Here is a 13,848-nt window from a genome sequence, read left to right as displayed (position 1 = left end):
CTTAAGTAATTTCATGGGCTACTGATAATGTTAATAGTGTTTGATCAGCACTGTTGCAAGAGGGGATTCCTGAATATTCTGTCCCTTGGAGGCTTCCTTGCTGCACCAGGAAATATTTCCACAGACTTCCTCAGAGCGCTGATGAAATTTCCCCTCAAGCCTGTTGTAAATTCTTCACTACCCAAGGAATTTTCTGATGAGCAATTCAGTTAGAGGCATTTTGACGTTAGGAAGATGGGAATGTGTTAACTGGGATGCAGAATTGAATTTGGGGAGAGGGGTGTCCTAAATCCTCTTCATTTTATACTCTCTGTCCTTTTCGGTCACAGCTGGTAGCGTTTTTGCCAATATAATTCTCTTAACTTTGTGGGTCCTCAATCTTATTGGGAGTCACTCCATTAGGCAAGCCACACCTACAGATCCCTTTGAGATAAGCCCTTCTCTACTTTGGGCTTCTGCAATTTGGGGCTTGCCACTTTAGAGGTCGGAGGTCTGAGATGGATCTTGTTGGGTTAAAATCCAGGTGTTGGCAGGGTTACATTCCTTTTGGGGGTTCTAGGGGAGATCTGTTTACTTCCCTTTTCCAGCTTCCAGAAGCTGCCTGCATTCCTTGACTTGTGGCCCCTTCCAGCAGGTGCAGTTCTGCTCGCAGCCACAGGCCCAGCAGGTGCTAATCCCATATTGGCCACTAGGCAGTAGCAGAGGGTTTCCTAACTTAGTACTGCGACCACACCCTTGGCTACTGAGAAGTAGCCTAGGGCTTGAAGCTTCAGCCATGCAATCCCGCCTGTCGCCATTGGGTAGCGTTAGAGCAGTCCTTGCCTCAGGTTTGCAGAAGCCAGGGTTCTGGTGGAAGTTATTTTGGGGTTGGGGGTGGGAAATGGGAGATGGGGGCATGTTGGTGCTAATGCAGATTTCTACCGAGTTATCCAGTGCAAAGACCAGTCTTCTGTGGGCTAGGTAAAGCTCAGCTTCTGCTGCACCTGTCTTCCGGGGATGTTCTATCCTGCCCCTCTTCTCCATGGTCCTGTGTCTGATGGTGCTGGGCTGGGCTCCTGGGACAGATACAGGACTGTCAGTGGGGTTGGCTCTTAGTCCCTGAAGCATCTTGTGCCCCAGAGGAGTCCAAGGGGACCTCTGAAGAGCATGTGTGTTCACAGTCCTTGGTACCTATAAGTGGGTGCTGGTAGCAATCAGAAGGTGGTGTGGATAGTTGCTGAGGGAGTGGGATAGGAAATAGGATGTGAGAAAAATATGTAAAGATTTCAAATGTCCCTTTTAGAGGCACCTCTTGAGCCTTACATCAGCCTTGCATGCAGCGCTCACTACCACAGCCTCACCACCAGCAGCCAACATCGATTGAACGCTTACTCTTGACAGTCTCAGTTCTATGTGCTTTACATAATTATCTCCTTTCATCCTCACAACAATCCTATGAGGGAGACAGCATCATTGCGCCCATTTTACAGATGAATAAACTGAGACTTAGGCTAAGTGACTTGGCCAGGTCACGTAGACAGTGAATAGTACAACCAGAATTTGAACCAAGTTCACTGGCTCCTACCATGCTGCCATGGCGCCTGGTCCCTAGATTACAGAGGAAAGAGGCCAAGGTAGGGTTGAAGCCACAGTAACGTTTTCCTCGCCCACAAGTTTAACCATCTCCCTTGCAGCCTGGGGGTGGGGTGGGGCTGATCCATCCCCCTGCGTCCCCTCTGGTCCTTTGTCAGCTCCTGTTTGCAGAGGCTGGGGATGGCCAAGCAGGAGCTAGGAGCAGCCTCTACATGAGGCTCCATGTCAACAAGTTACCCAGGACAAGGATCAGTCTTCTGAAAGGTGGCTCAGAGTGGGTGGCCTGTCACATTGAGTCACAATGAGCGGACGTGAGCAGCATTGGTGCCAAGGCTGTCCCAGTCATTAGACACTTAATGTGTGTCTGGACCTGTCTGAAGGTCCTGCTCCCTGATCTTTGGTGCTGACTCACTAAGAACAGATTTGGAGACAGTGGGGAGTAGGCCCATCTCAGACACGGCCAGTGTATAACTTTCTAGGGTACCGTCTAACAGGACGGAACAATAGCTTTGATAACGCACACATCCTTTGACCAGCAATTATGCCTCTAAGGTTTTATCCTAAGAAATTTCTGGTTGCCCATGCACAGGTCTACCTCTAATTCTCTCTCTCCCCGACTCCATCAGCTTCCTTATCTCCATCAGCTCTGCATCTGTTTTCTAAGGCTAGTGTAACAAATACCAGACTGAGTGGCTCAAACAACAGAAACTGACTTCCTCCCAGTTGGAAGAAGGAAGGCCGGAAGTCTAAGAACAAGGTGTTGGTGGGTTGGTTTCTGAGGCCTCTCTCCTTGGCTTGTAAATGGCCATCTTCTTCGTCTTCACATGGTGTTCCTTCCGTGTATGTCTGTCTCCTACTCTCTTCGTAGAAGGACAGCAATCCTTACGAGGTGGATTAGGACCCACCCTCATAACCTCGTTTTACCTTAGTTACCTATGTAAAGGCCCCGTCTCTAAATATAGTCAGGTTCTAAGGTGCTGGGGGTTAGGGCCTCCTAAAAAGGGGGACACAATTCAGTCCATAACCATCTCTCTCTGCAGCTCCACTTCCATCATCACTATCACTTCCACCTCTATCCACATCACCTCCATCTTTATTTTCTTTCTCATCTCTGTCACTATCGTCTTTCTCATCTCCATCATCCCTCTCATCTCATTCTCTCATCTCTTTGTCAACTCTCCATTCTTTCCTCTATCTCACCTGTCTTCTCTCTCCTCTCTCTCTTCTCCCGCCATCGTCTCCCTCATCACTTTCTCTAAATCTATATCTACATAATAGAATTATCAATAAGCAGAAAACTGCAAACAATCTGTTTCCAGTGAGGTTGATTTGATGTATTTATATAATGAAATCATCTTAAGGTCCACAACAATTTGAGCACATGCTCTTGACCACATAGCATGACTCCGATTAGCAAACACATTATCATTAAAAGGATGGAGAAAGCTTCCACTTCAAGCTGGAGGACTGAACTTATACACTTAGTTCCTCTTTTCCTCCAAATCCCATGAAACGACAGTGAAGATGTGTAAAAGGAAATAGATCTATGACAGAACTGAGAATAGGTTTGTTTTTTTTGGTGTGTGTGTGTGTGTGTGAGACACCATCTACCACAATGAAACCCTAGTTCTTCATTGCTAATTGTGGACAGCCAAAGCTCCCCAGATATTTGAGCTAACCCAGCAGCACAAAAGAGAAGGACCAAGATAAACGACCTGATCAAGGGATTCCAGAGGAAACAGAGAACAGAAGACAACTTTTGAAAAGTTAAATATATAAATAGCATTATTTATAACAGTGAACACAGTGTTGGTGAAGAACTCTCGTACACTTCCGGTGGGATAGCAAAATGGTACAACCACTTTGGAAAACAGGTGGGCAGCTTAAAATAAACACAAACTTACCATACGACTCAGCAGTTCCACTCCACACAAAACTTGCATGCAAATACAGCTTTCTTCATAACGGTCAAAAGGCAGAACTGGCCCAAACAGCCAATGGTATGCTACTCAACAGCAGAAAGAAATGAACCAGTGATGCATGAAACATGGATGAGCCTAAATCCTGCTCTGCTGAGTCAAAGCCAGACTCTAAACTGACCGACCTAAGTCATCAAATTGTATGCCTCCAATTGTTGAATTTTACGGTATATAAATATGCCTTAATAAAACTCATTTTTTTAAAGTGAAAGTATGAATCCTCACAGAATCCCCAAACGGTATTCCACCAAAAAGTATAGGATGCTGTGAAAAAGGAATGGAGAATAACAGAGAGTTTTAAATGACTGTCAAAACACCGATCAAAAGAAAGCTGGAGTGGTTGGTTACACTGAGATCAGACAAAGTAGACCTCAGAACAAGACTGTTACCAGGGATAAAGAAGGTCATTTCATAACAATATTTCAAGCACAAAACAAGCAGGAGAATGTAACAATCCAAAATGTGCCCACACCTGATAACAGAGCTTCAAGGCACACGAAGCGAAACCGGACAGAACTGCAAGGAGAAACGGGTCCACATTTGTAGGTGATTTCAACACCTCTCTCAATAATGGACAGAACAGGTGGAGAGAAAATCGAGAAGGGCGTAGAAGGCCTGAAGCCCTCTATTAAAGGTGACCTAACTGACATTTGTACAACAGTTCACCCAATGTTACAATGCGTGTCTCAACCCAGGGGACCACTGTGCAGGCACTAAGGAGAGTGTCGACAAGCACTTACCATCACGGAACGTGTGCCTGCACACGAGCTCGCCTCTGGAAGGCCCCAAGGAATCTGGAGTTTGCTGAAGCTGAAAGCTGTCCTGTGTATTAGCACATTTTACTGAAATCAGAGCAGCTGCTGTAGGTTCTTCCAGAAACTAGCCCGAGGCTCTGCTCTCCCCACCGCTCTGCCCTGGACCACACTGCACGTGCACTCCCACTCTCCGGCCTGATTACAAGGCCTAATAGGAGGTGCCACGGTGGGCACACGCTGGGGAAGCACAGCCTGGGACATGAATAAGGCACGTTACGGAATTGGGAAGTAAATCCACAGATGTTCTTGGCAAGGCCCAGTTTATGGAAGGGATAGGAAAAGGCTTCTCAAACTCACAGAGAGGCCATGACCTGATTTTCTGAGTCAAATCTTTTTATTTGGCAAAGTTCCTTCCTGATAATGCAGCCACATGAGGAGAAACCATGGGTCATAACCCAGCCTCCAAAATCACCTCCTCCAGAAAACGAGGAGCCAAGAGTCGCCCTCCTCCACTGTCACGTTCGTGACATGAGGGAGACGGCATGTGGACGACTGGCCACAGGGCAGCAAAGACCGTCTGAGGTGTCCCCTCCTCCGAGTCTCGGAACAACAGTGGGAACGGGACCCAGGGCTGGAACCTCATGCCTGTGGCTCGAGGGGCCATCCTGAGCTGGGCAGGAAGGAGGACTCCAGACAAGGCTCCGAGGGCTGCAGTCCTGGATCCGGCTCCCTGAGGGTGGGCAGGGGATCTGGACTCTGGCTGAGGCCCCGCGTGAAGTCACAGGCAGGTTCTGTTGCCTCCAAAGCCCAAACCAGTCCAGCTAGGAGGGGCAGCAGGTCCCGGGAAGGGGCTGTCATTGCCCCTCAAAATGGGCTGTGATTTGCTCCAAAGTCTTTCCTTTGGTTTCAGGGATGCAGAACAAAGTGAATAGGACACTGACCGTGCAGAAGGCGGAGGCGAGCCAGAAAGCGCCGTAGGGCCTGAGCACCTCCTGCAGAGAGAGGGGAGAGGCCACTGAGTGGACGTGGCGCAGATCAGGAGCCACGGCCCCGCGCCGGCTCAGGGCAGCAGGGGGCGCTGGTGCGGCTCTGCAGAACCCTGGGCTGCGCACTGCCCAGTGTGGACGCTGTGTGGCTGGGGAGCTGAGGCTCACACGGATGCAGTGACTGCCCCCACATCAGAGACCCACTGTCAAGTAAGTGACAGCCGCGCTCCGGACCCACAGATCCACCCTCTACACTTCACTTTAGCCTTGCCCTTCGAGGTCCCTGCCCCCAGAGGAGCCTCGGTGCTGGAGGGAATGGCTGAGCTAACAGCAGGTTGAGATGGGCCAGTGTGAGCACACGGGGACACGCAGGCCCACAGGCACGCCTTTGGTCAGAGCCTGTCCACCCTCCCAGCCCAGCCCTGTGACCTCGCAGGCGCCAGCTCCACACGCCCTCCCTTCTCAGCTCCTCTTCCTCTGGGACCTCCCCTCCTCCCGAAGGCCTTCTCTTAGCCTCTTGGGCACTGTACGCCCCCAGGTCACTGTTAGGTCCTTTGCCACCTCCTCCCTCCTTTGCTATTGGTCCCCTCCAAGCCCCCAGCAAGTAATTTCACCCGCAGGCCTCTGCCCTGGTCTTCCCGAAATGCTCCCCAGGGCAGCCCTGCCTGAGTGGGCCCAGGCCCTGGACAGACTCCAGGCCAGCCCTGGGTGTCCACTCCTCTCAGGATCTGTCTCCTCCTGCCCCAGCCCAGCCTCCTGGTGCGCCATTCGCCCACCACTGTTCACCGCCAGCCCAGCCCTTGTCATAAAGGGGACCCTATCCATCTCCTTCATTGCTGTCTGGTGCCTCGAACATGCCAGGATGTGGTACCAGGTGCCAGGAGACCTGGGGGGAACAAATAACTGAACAAATAGCTTCTCTATCTGCTCCAGCACCATACCTCCCACCCCACCCCCCGGCTGGGAAGCCCCTTAGGCAGAGACCATGTCTGTGTCAGTCCATCCATGAGAAGGTGGCAAATGTTGAACTAAACCGAGGCTCCCATCAACCCTACGAGGAAGGTACTGTCGGTTACCCTCCTCCATTTCCAGCCAAGGAAGCTGATTCAGAGAAGGTAGACAGCACAGCCAAGGTCACCCAGCCAGGAAATGGCAGAAGCAGGGTTAGAGCCCAGGCCTGTCGGCTCCAAAGCCAGAGCTTTCCTGACTTGCCGACCCGTGTCCCCAAAGTCCAAGGGGGGAGACCTGCCCTGCTGTCCTCCACCAAGACAGCCTGAAGGCTCCTGAGTGGTCACAGCCTGCGTCCTCCACCTGCCCCAGTCTGTGTGTCTCCCCGTCACCCCCGACCAAGACGGCTGGTGTCCCAGGATGGTGGGGTCTCAGCCTACACACAAGGCCGCTGATCCTGAGTCTTTTGCAATAAGAGTAATTCTACAAAGCGCTTCTCGGCTGACTGTGAAGGGAGGCATCGGAGAGAGGTCTATGCTCACCATGAGGCTACTGAATTCTTTTGTCACCAGAAAGGCCATGAGCCAGTTGGTGAGGACGCAGACGCCGGTGGCCACACCCTTGACGTGCAGAGGGAAGATCTCAGACATGAGGAGCCAGGGGATGGGCCCCCAGCCCAGAGCGAAGCCTGTGGGAGCAAGACAAGCATCAGAAGCCACAGACCGGGCTGAAGCCTCATGGGCCGAGGGGCCCTGGATTTGTCTGGGCCCACCAGGTCTGCACCTTCCTACCGGGCAGTCTTAGCCAGGCCCTACGTGTCTTACACACAGGTCTTTCCTCCACAGAATGGGCTAATGATGGGGTCTTCTCGGCGCGCTGTTGTGGGGATTAAGTGAAAGGAGCAGAGAAAGGCTTAGCTCGGTGTTTGGCACATGCGGCGTGCTATAAACGCAGAGGTGGGGACCCGTATGTGAGGTGAGGCCCGGACGGCCTGGACTCGCTGGGAGCTGTAGGAACCCAGGGCGTCCCCATCGGCCCCCACTAACCTCCCCACCCACGGGGCCCCTCTCACCGGCAGTGAAGAGGCACATGCTGCCCACTGCTAACCAGGCCAGCCCCACACTGGCATTGGTGGGCTCCATGGAGATGGGTGCCAAGAGGTCCACATGCGAGGAGTTGCTGGGGCCACCCTGGGTCAGCCTGAAGTAGGCGCCGAAGGCACTGGTGCTGAAAACCATGACCACACCTGCGGGGGAGGTGGCCGTGGGCAGGGTGCTGGGGGAAGTAGTCTAAAGCCCGGGCATGTTGCACCTGGAGTCTCAGTGCAGTGTGGCCACAGCAACGCGGCCTGGAGGCCCCCGAGAGGGGCAGCGAGTGGTACCCAGGAGCCCTGACTGGGCAGCACCCACCCCAGCCTGGCCCTGCCAGCCCTGGGCTTGGACCTCAAACCTCAACAAGCTCCGAGAAGCTCCCCGAAGCAGACTCTGTCTGGCCCGAGGCAGCAGGAGCAGTACCAGCGGCAGCAGCACTATTTGAACCCCCTTTCCCAACAGCGCCAAGTGCTTGTGGCCTCCGCACGAGCGAGGGCCTCACGTGGACCATCTCCTGATCCTCACCGTGTTCCATCATTACCCTTATTTCGGAGGGGAAACTGAGGTTCAGAGAGGTCAAGTCACTTGCTCAGAAAGACCACTAGCTTCCAAGTCACTTTACCTCCTGGGCCCTCAGTTTTCTCCTTGTAAACCGGGGCCCTGATGGTGCCTTCTTTGTAGGTTCACTGTAAATGTTCCGGCGTGACGCAGTGACGCCGTCACGCAGGCCTGGTCTGGAGCAAGCGCTCAGTGAGAGCGCCCGTTGAACCTCGGTCGTGTTCTCAGGGACACTTGGCCTCCTCCTCCCACAACACGGCGGCCTTGGCAAAGACCCCCCCAGCACGCAGTGGGGAGCCTAGCCTGGGCCGTCCACCTGCACAGGGCTGAGCCCTCGCCCTCGGGCCTCACCTGAGAAGGCCAGGAGCAGCCTCCGCCCAGCTCTGTCCATGATGAGGGCCGCCAGAGCTGTGAACAGCACCTGGATCGTGCCCACGATGACCGAGGCCAGGCTGCTGTCCTGCAGAGATGGGCCGAGGCGGGTCAGGCAAAGCCCCTGGGACTAGGCCACACCCACATGGCATCTGGATGAGGCAGGGCAGAGGCCTCTGTACCTTGAACTTGGCCTCCTCAAAGATGGTCTCTGCATAGAACATGACAGCGTTGATCCCCGACAGCTGCTGGAAGGCCATTAGTGAAATGCCGATGACGAAGGGCTTATAGATGCCAGCATGCCTCAGCTGGGCCAGGTGGAAGCCCTGCTCAACAGAAATGGGGCATCAGTGCTTCTCTCGACCCTCTCCCAAGGGGCACCCCGGCTTTGAGCCCACCATCCTAAGGCCTGGTGGAGGGGTGAGCCTCAGCTTGTCTTGGCCTCACCTAGGCCTCGGGTCCAGACAGGTCTTTGTATCATTATAGCTTCTCCATTTGCAAGGTGACAAGATCCTCACCTCCTCATGTCCCTTCCAGACTTGGTGGGGAGCCACAAAAAGAGTACATGGGCCAAGGGCCGGGGGTCCGGAATCCCAGCAGCCTTGGGCCTGGGCTGAGCGCCACCTCTGGCCCCACCAAATCCTTACCAGCAGGCACATACTGACTCCCATTTTACAGATGAAGAAACTAGGCTTAACAATGGGACAGTCACACAGCAGGTAAGTGGCAGAGACAATCTTCTCCCGGGCCCTACAACTCCCCACTCAAAAATCTAAGTCTTCAATCTGCCCTGCAGTTCCCTTGGACCCGGCCCAGCCTTTCTCTTCCTGGGACAGTAAGATCAAGGCTCAAGCTTTCCCAGGGATCTCCAAGGCTGGGGTCCAGCCAAGGAGTGGGGCTCGAGCAGACTTTTGCCTGCTTGCACACAGGACAACACTGACCCCTCTGTGTGTGAGTGTGACCACGCAAGCATGCAGCCTTGGGAACAGGCTATGCTGGCCTCCCCTGGCTGCAATGGGGCGCTGCCTCACTGACCACCCCCCAGCTTTGCCTCCCATCCTTTTACCTGGTGCTCAGCCCCAACAGGGGGCTCTCCCCAGCCCTGCTCGGAGCCCCACAGGAACTGCGCGGCGGCCATGGCTTCCTGGCGCTTGTGCTGAGTCAGCAAGAAGCGTGGGGTCTCGGGCATATAGCACATAAGCAGCAGCATGAAGGTGGGGGGCGCACATCCCAGCACAGCCAGCCAGCGCCACTCCAGGACCCAGCCTGGAAGGAAGGTGTAAGACGTCAGAGCTGGAGTGAGCCGGCCTGGCCTTCCTTTCCCCGCGAGTGCCTGTCCCCTTGCTAATCCCAGGGGCTCAGCTTAAAGGGTGGGGGCCTCACTACCTCTACATGACTACCCTTGTGTTTGTTACTGATCTTGTCATTATTGTTGTTGAAATGTTGTAGAAATGATGGTGAATACATCTGCTCAGTAAATATTTACGTGGCCATTAAACAAAGAACGAGATCCTCGCTATGTAATGACGGCTATGACATGGCACCATTTGTGTAAAAGGTCAGCGCAGGAGAACAAATATGCAGTCACATATGCAGACTCCCTGGAGGGCCACCAAGAGGCAGGCAAGGCTGGCTCCCTAGGAGAGCATGGGGGACAGGGTGGAGGGTAGTTTTCACTGAACACCAAAAGTCACAGAAATTGATCAATGAAAGTTCAGATTATGACGAACTAGAGCTAATTCTATGGGAGTATCAATACCCATGTGTCTGTCCTAAATGTCTATGTCTGTACACAGCAGGGCATTGGCACACTGCTGGGCCCCCAAGGCAGCCAGACTGCTGGCAGGACTCTGAATTTGAGTCAGGATGGCAAGTGGGTAAAATGGAAGACCACAAATCTGCATATCAACCACTCTAAAGACTCAGAGGGAACGTGACCTGGGCCCCGCGTCTTCTGTTAGGCCATAAACCCCTAACCCCCAACCGTTCTCATGCCATCCCCTGATTCTCATTTGGGGTAGGCACTTTTCATGTGTCACTTAAACCCTCAACAGCCTTGCACTTAACAACAGGGACAGCGAGGCTCCCAGGGGTGGTGTGACTAGGCCAAGGTCACACAGCTAGTAAGTGGCAGAGGCCGTCCCCTCATCTGGGACTGTCAGACTTGAAGCCTGTCCTCTTTCTACCCCAGTTCTGGTGTAAACACATCTGCCTCTGGAAGTTTCTTCACGCTGGCCCCAGCTCTGACCCTCAGGTCCCCTGGCACCTGCCTCCTTCATGCTGCAAATCCAATACTGATATTTCTGAGGGAGGCATGCCTGGGCCCTCCGTTGTCCTGGGCCTTGCCCCTGGAATCCTGTTTGTCACTGTACGTTGAGGTGCTGCCCTGACCTGTCAGCCATCCCCACACCCCCGGAATGGGTTTCTGCCCCGGAAAGATGAGAACATCACCTTGCCAACTCTCCCTGGAACTTAGTCACAAGACCCATACGTCCCATGGTCTCACTCAGGGAGGTGATCTGGGAACCTAGAATCTTGGGCATTTGGCTGTGTTTCCTTGGGCAAGTCCTTTGACCTCTCTGACCTTTAGTTTCTATATCTGTAAAGTGGCCATGCGGCCATTAACAGGGATCCAAAGAGAGAACGTGAGCATTCTACCTGCCAGGTAGGCTAGGAGGATGCCTGTGACCACCATCAGCTGCACACAGGAGCCCAGCAGGCCCCGCACTTCGGGGTAGGCAATTTCAGAGATATAGACCTGTGGGCAATGAAGACGAGAGCCTCAGCTCGGGCTGCTGCAGGCCCGCGAGGCCCCTAATTGCAATCTCAGGTCAGCAGAACCTTCCTCAGACCTCCCTGCGCCCCACCAAGTGGTCTGCAACAAGTGTTTAAAGGGGAATAAGGATATATATATGTACCCGGCTGCTGTGTGTGGGGAGGGGACTGGGTGGGAGGGGGCACAACTTTCGCTTAATTGCATGAATATCCTTGATAAAATGCAGTAGGTCTGGGGTGGGGCCCAAGATTCTGCCTTTCTAACTAGCTCCAGGTGACACCAGCTGCTGGCCCAATGACCACACTTTAGTGCCCTTGGAGTGAAAGCAGGAACTCTCTGCCTCAATCGCTACCAGTGACTGCCACTGCTCTCTCTGAGCTCAGGGGTCACAAAGGCATCGTCTGTGCTTCTAGGTTATTCCATACCTTATTACATGACTTAGACAGGCGTATTTTTGCCCAGTAAAAAAATCCAAAACATAAAATCCAACCCAGCTGCTGCCTAGCAAATGTGGGTGAAACGAATGGCAGGAGCAAAGGGATGATCAGGGAGGACCCTGAGCCATTGCTTTCAATCTCAACCAGGATGGGCTGTGGGTGGTTGATCATCAAGGTCATGATCAAGTTCATTGGTTACCCAGCAATCCCAGCTGCCAGGGTCCAACTCCTCCACAAGCCACGCCAGGGCTGTCTGTATGTACGAAACTTTGAATCCTCACCCACCACACGAGGTTCCCACTTTACAGGGGAGGGAACCGAGGCGCAGAGAGCTTTCACTGGGAGGGAACTCTGGCCCAGTAAGTGGCAGAGCTGGGATGTCACCCAGGTGTGTGTAGCTCGAGTCATCCTGGGCAGTGCTGGTCAGGCCCTGGCAGAGAGAAGCAGGGGAAGCAGCGGGAGAACTGGTGTGTAAACAGTGAAGGGGAATCAGGTCCCAGCAGCCTTTGCCCTTGGGTACAACCCAGAACAGGATTTTCCTGCTAAACTGTAGTCAGTGATCTGAATGACAAGGGGGATCCAAACCATCCCCTGAGGCTTCTGTTGACCATTCACAGATCCCATCTTATTTGTACAGCAAAAGAGAGATGGGTTAATTGATGGCACAATCTTGAGTTTAAGTATTAACAGCTTCACCACTGACTAGTTGTGCCTGGACAAAAGACTTTACAGTTTCTGAAACTTCATCTGCAAACCGGGCTAACAACAGTGGCTTCTTCCTTACTTGCAAGAAAAGCAGATAAGGGGAACCAGGGGCCCCAGCGGGGAGAAACACGCCCTCAGATCTGCTCCTTGCCCTTGGTCCCAGGGCGCAGACACTTACCGGGGCCACTAGTGAGGCAATGCCGCAGGCGAGGCCGGTGAGGAGGCGGCCCCCGAACAGCATCCACACCTCCTGGGCCGCGGTGATGACGGCAAAGCCGGTCACGAAGGGCACGGTGCAGAGCAGGAGGCTCAGCTTGCGCCCGGCGCGGTCCACCAGCCAGCCGCCCAATACGCCCCCCGCCGCAGCGCCCAGGGTCACGATGGCCTAGGGGCGACCGCCGGCTGAAGAGGGGGCGCCAGGGGGTCGTGGCCCAACCTTGCCCTCCACTCCACTCCCGGCGGCCTCAGAGGGAAGGGGATGGGGGTCCATGGCTGGTGGGCTGGGAGAAGGCGACCCCTGGCAGGGGAACAGGGACGTACTCGGCGGAGGGTCTCAGTGCCTGCCTCAAGCAAGGCAGGGAAAGGGTCCCATCGCACGTCCGGGAAGGTGGACTTGGAGGTGCCCCGTGCCCGTCTTAGGGGTGGGAGGAGGGTCCCAGCCAGAGGTCTCACCCCGAACCAGGAGGCGGCGTTGTTGTCGAGGCGCGGGGCCGGGGAAGCGGCGCGCCGCAGGCTCGGGATGGCCGGGGAGCTGTAGCCGAGCGCGAAGCCAAAGCTGAGCGGGCCCAGGGCAGCGGCGAAGGCTGCGAGGAAGACGCGACGGCCGCGGGGAGCGCTGCTGGGACAGGGCGGTCTATGAGCGGCGCCGGCCTGGGCTCAGCGGGAGGGGTGAGGCCAGACCCTTCGCCCACTCACCTGTCGGGCGGCCGCAAAAGGGGCTGGGTCTCTTCCTGGTCCTCAGGTGTCATGTCCGCGGCCAACGCTTTCTGGGTCCGCTCTGACTCCCGAACTGTCACTGGTCCCGCGACTGCGGCCCGCACAGGCCTCTCCCCGCGGAGCAGAACAATAGTTGACTCGGGGCAGCTTTGGGGCCGGAACGGGAGTGAGTGTGGGAACAGCCAATGGGAACGCAAGGCGGAGTTAGTGACTGCGCTAGGAGCCGCCCTTCAAATCAAAGCAGACCAATGGAAGCAAACAGCCTGTCGGCGAAGAGCACTGGAACCGCCCCTAGAACGGAGCTATCCAATGTATAGGTGGGGCGGAGTTTGTTTCCGAGCCTCCAGCACACTCATCCAATAGGAGTGTGGTGCGAGCAGGAGGAGGGGTCAAAAAGCTGCCTCAAGCCAATGAGGGTGGAGAGCAGCGGTTGTATTTGCATCTGGAGTTGCCTCAGTCAAGCTTCAACTAAAGATGCTGGGAGGCGGACGAAGGCGGAGCACGTGGGCCACGCCCAGCACTTCTCGCGCGCACTCTGGGGAGCTGTAACTGTCCTGCAGTGGTCGGCTCTGCAGTTCCTGCTCCGCGTTAACAGCCTCTCTGGGGCCTACGTTGGAGAAGCCTGACCCTTCCGCCTGGCCTAGCTCTGCCCACTGAGAGCCGCAGGGCGGAAGCTCTCCAAATGACTGCCCTGGGATGCTCTTTCCCCTCTCGGACGCAGAGCCTGGCTCGG

The 13,848-nt window shown here is 54.7% G+C and overlaps 1 protein-coding gene across 4 annotated transcripts; it reads right to left on the bottom strand.

Annotated features, from left to right (window-relative positions):
- Window positions 1-45: 45 nt before the first annotated feature.
- Window positions 46-13,284, bottom strand: SLC2A8 (solute carrier family 2 member 8). 4 transcript variants are annotated; one of them, XR_004424667.1, is made up of 11 exons: window positions 13,095-13,284; window positions 12,852-13,014; window positions 12,358-12,564; window positions 10,920-11,019; window positions 9,328-9,527; window positions 8,444-8,587; window positions 8,241-8,349; window positions 7,313-7,486; window positions 6,783-6,928; window positions 4,292-5,298; window positions 46-1,055 (listed from the first exon to the last, which is right to left on the bottom strand). XR_004424667.1 is itself a non-coding variant. In XM_033123110.1 (10 exons), the coding sequence occupies exons 1-10, from the start codon at window positions 13,145-13,147 to the stop codon at window positions 5,161-5,163; spliced, it is 1,434 nt and encodes a 477-aa protein (XP_032979001.1). In that variant the 5' UTR covers window positions 13,148-13,284; the 3' UTR covers window positions 3,265-5,160. The 4 variants fall into 4 exon arrangements, 3 of the variants coding, with proteins under 3 accessions (XP_032979002.1, XP_032979001.1, XP_032979003.1); XM_033123110.1 differs by lacking the exon at window positions 46-1,055 and having other exon boundaries at window positions 3,265-5,298; XM_033123111.1 differs by lacking the exons at window positions 46-1,055; window positions 6,783-6,928 and having other exon boundaries at window positions 2,909-5,298.
- Between the last annotated feature and the right edge of the window lie 564 nt (window positions 13,285-13,848).

Source organism: Rhinolophus ferrumequinum, chromosome 12 (genome assembly GCF_004115265.2).
Source record: "Rhinolophus ferrumequinum isolate MPI-CBG mRhiFer1 chromosome 12, mRhiFer1_v1.p, whole genome shotgun sequence".
NCBI lineage: Eukaryota > Metazoa > Chordata > Mammalia > Chiroptera > Rhinolophidae > Rhinolophus > Rhinolophus ferrumequinum.
The sequence above is the reverse complement of the archived record's forward strand: the minus strand, read 5'-3'. Positions and strand labels throughout refer to the sequence as shown.

What these genes read in the sequence shown, in the direction of transcription:
- SLC2A8 (XM_033123110.1), bottom strand. Translation starts at nt 13,147, where the DNA reads ATGACACCTGAGGACCAGGAAGAGACCCAGCCCCTTTTGCGGCCGCCC. An exon ending in ACGCCGCCTCCTGGTTCGGG is followed by an intron (nt 12,565 to 12,851) that starts GTGAGACCTCTG and finishes GGTCGCCCCTAG; the next exon opens with GCCATCGTGACCCTGGGCGC. An exon ending in CCTCCTAGCCTACCTGGCAG is followed by an intron (nt 9,528 to 10,919) that starts GTAGAATGCTCA and finishes CCTTCCTTCCAG; the next exon opens with GCTGGGTCCTGGAGTGGCGC.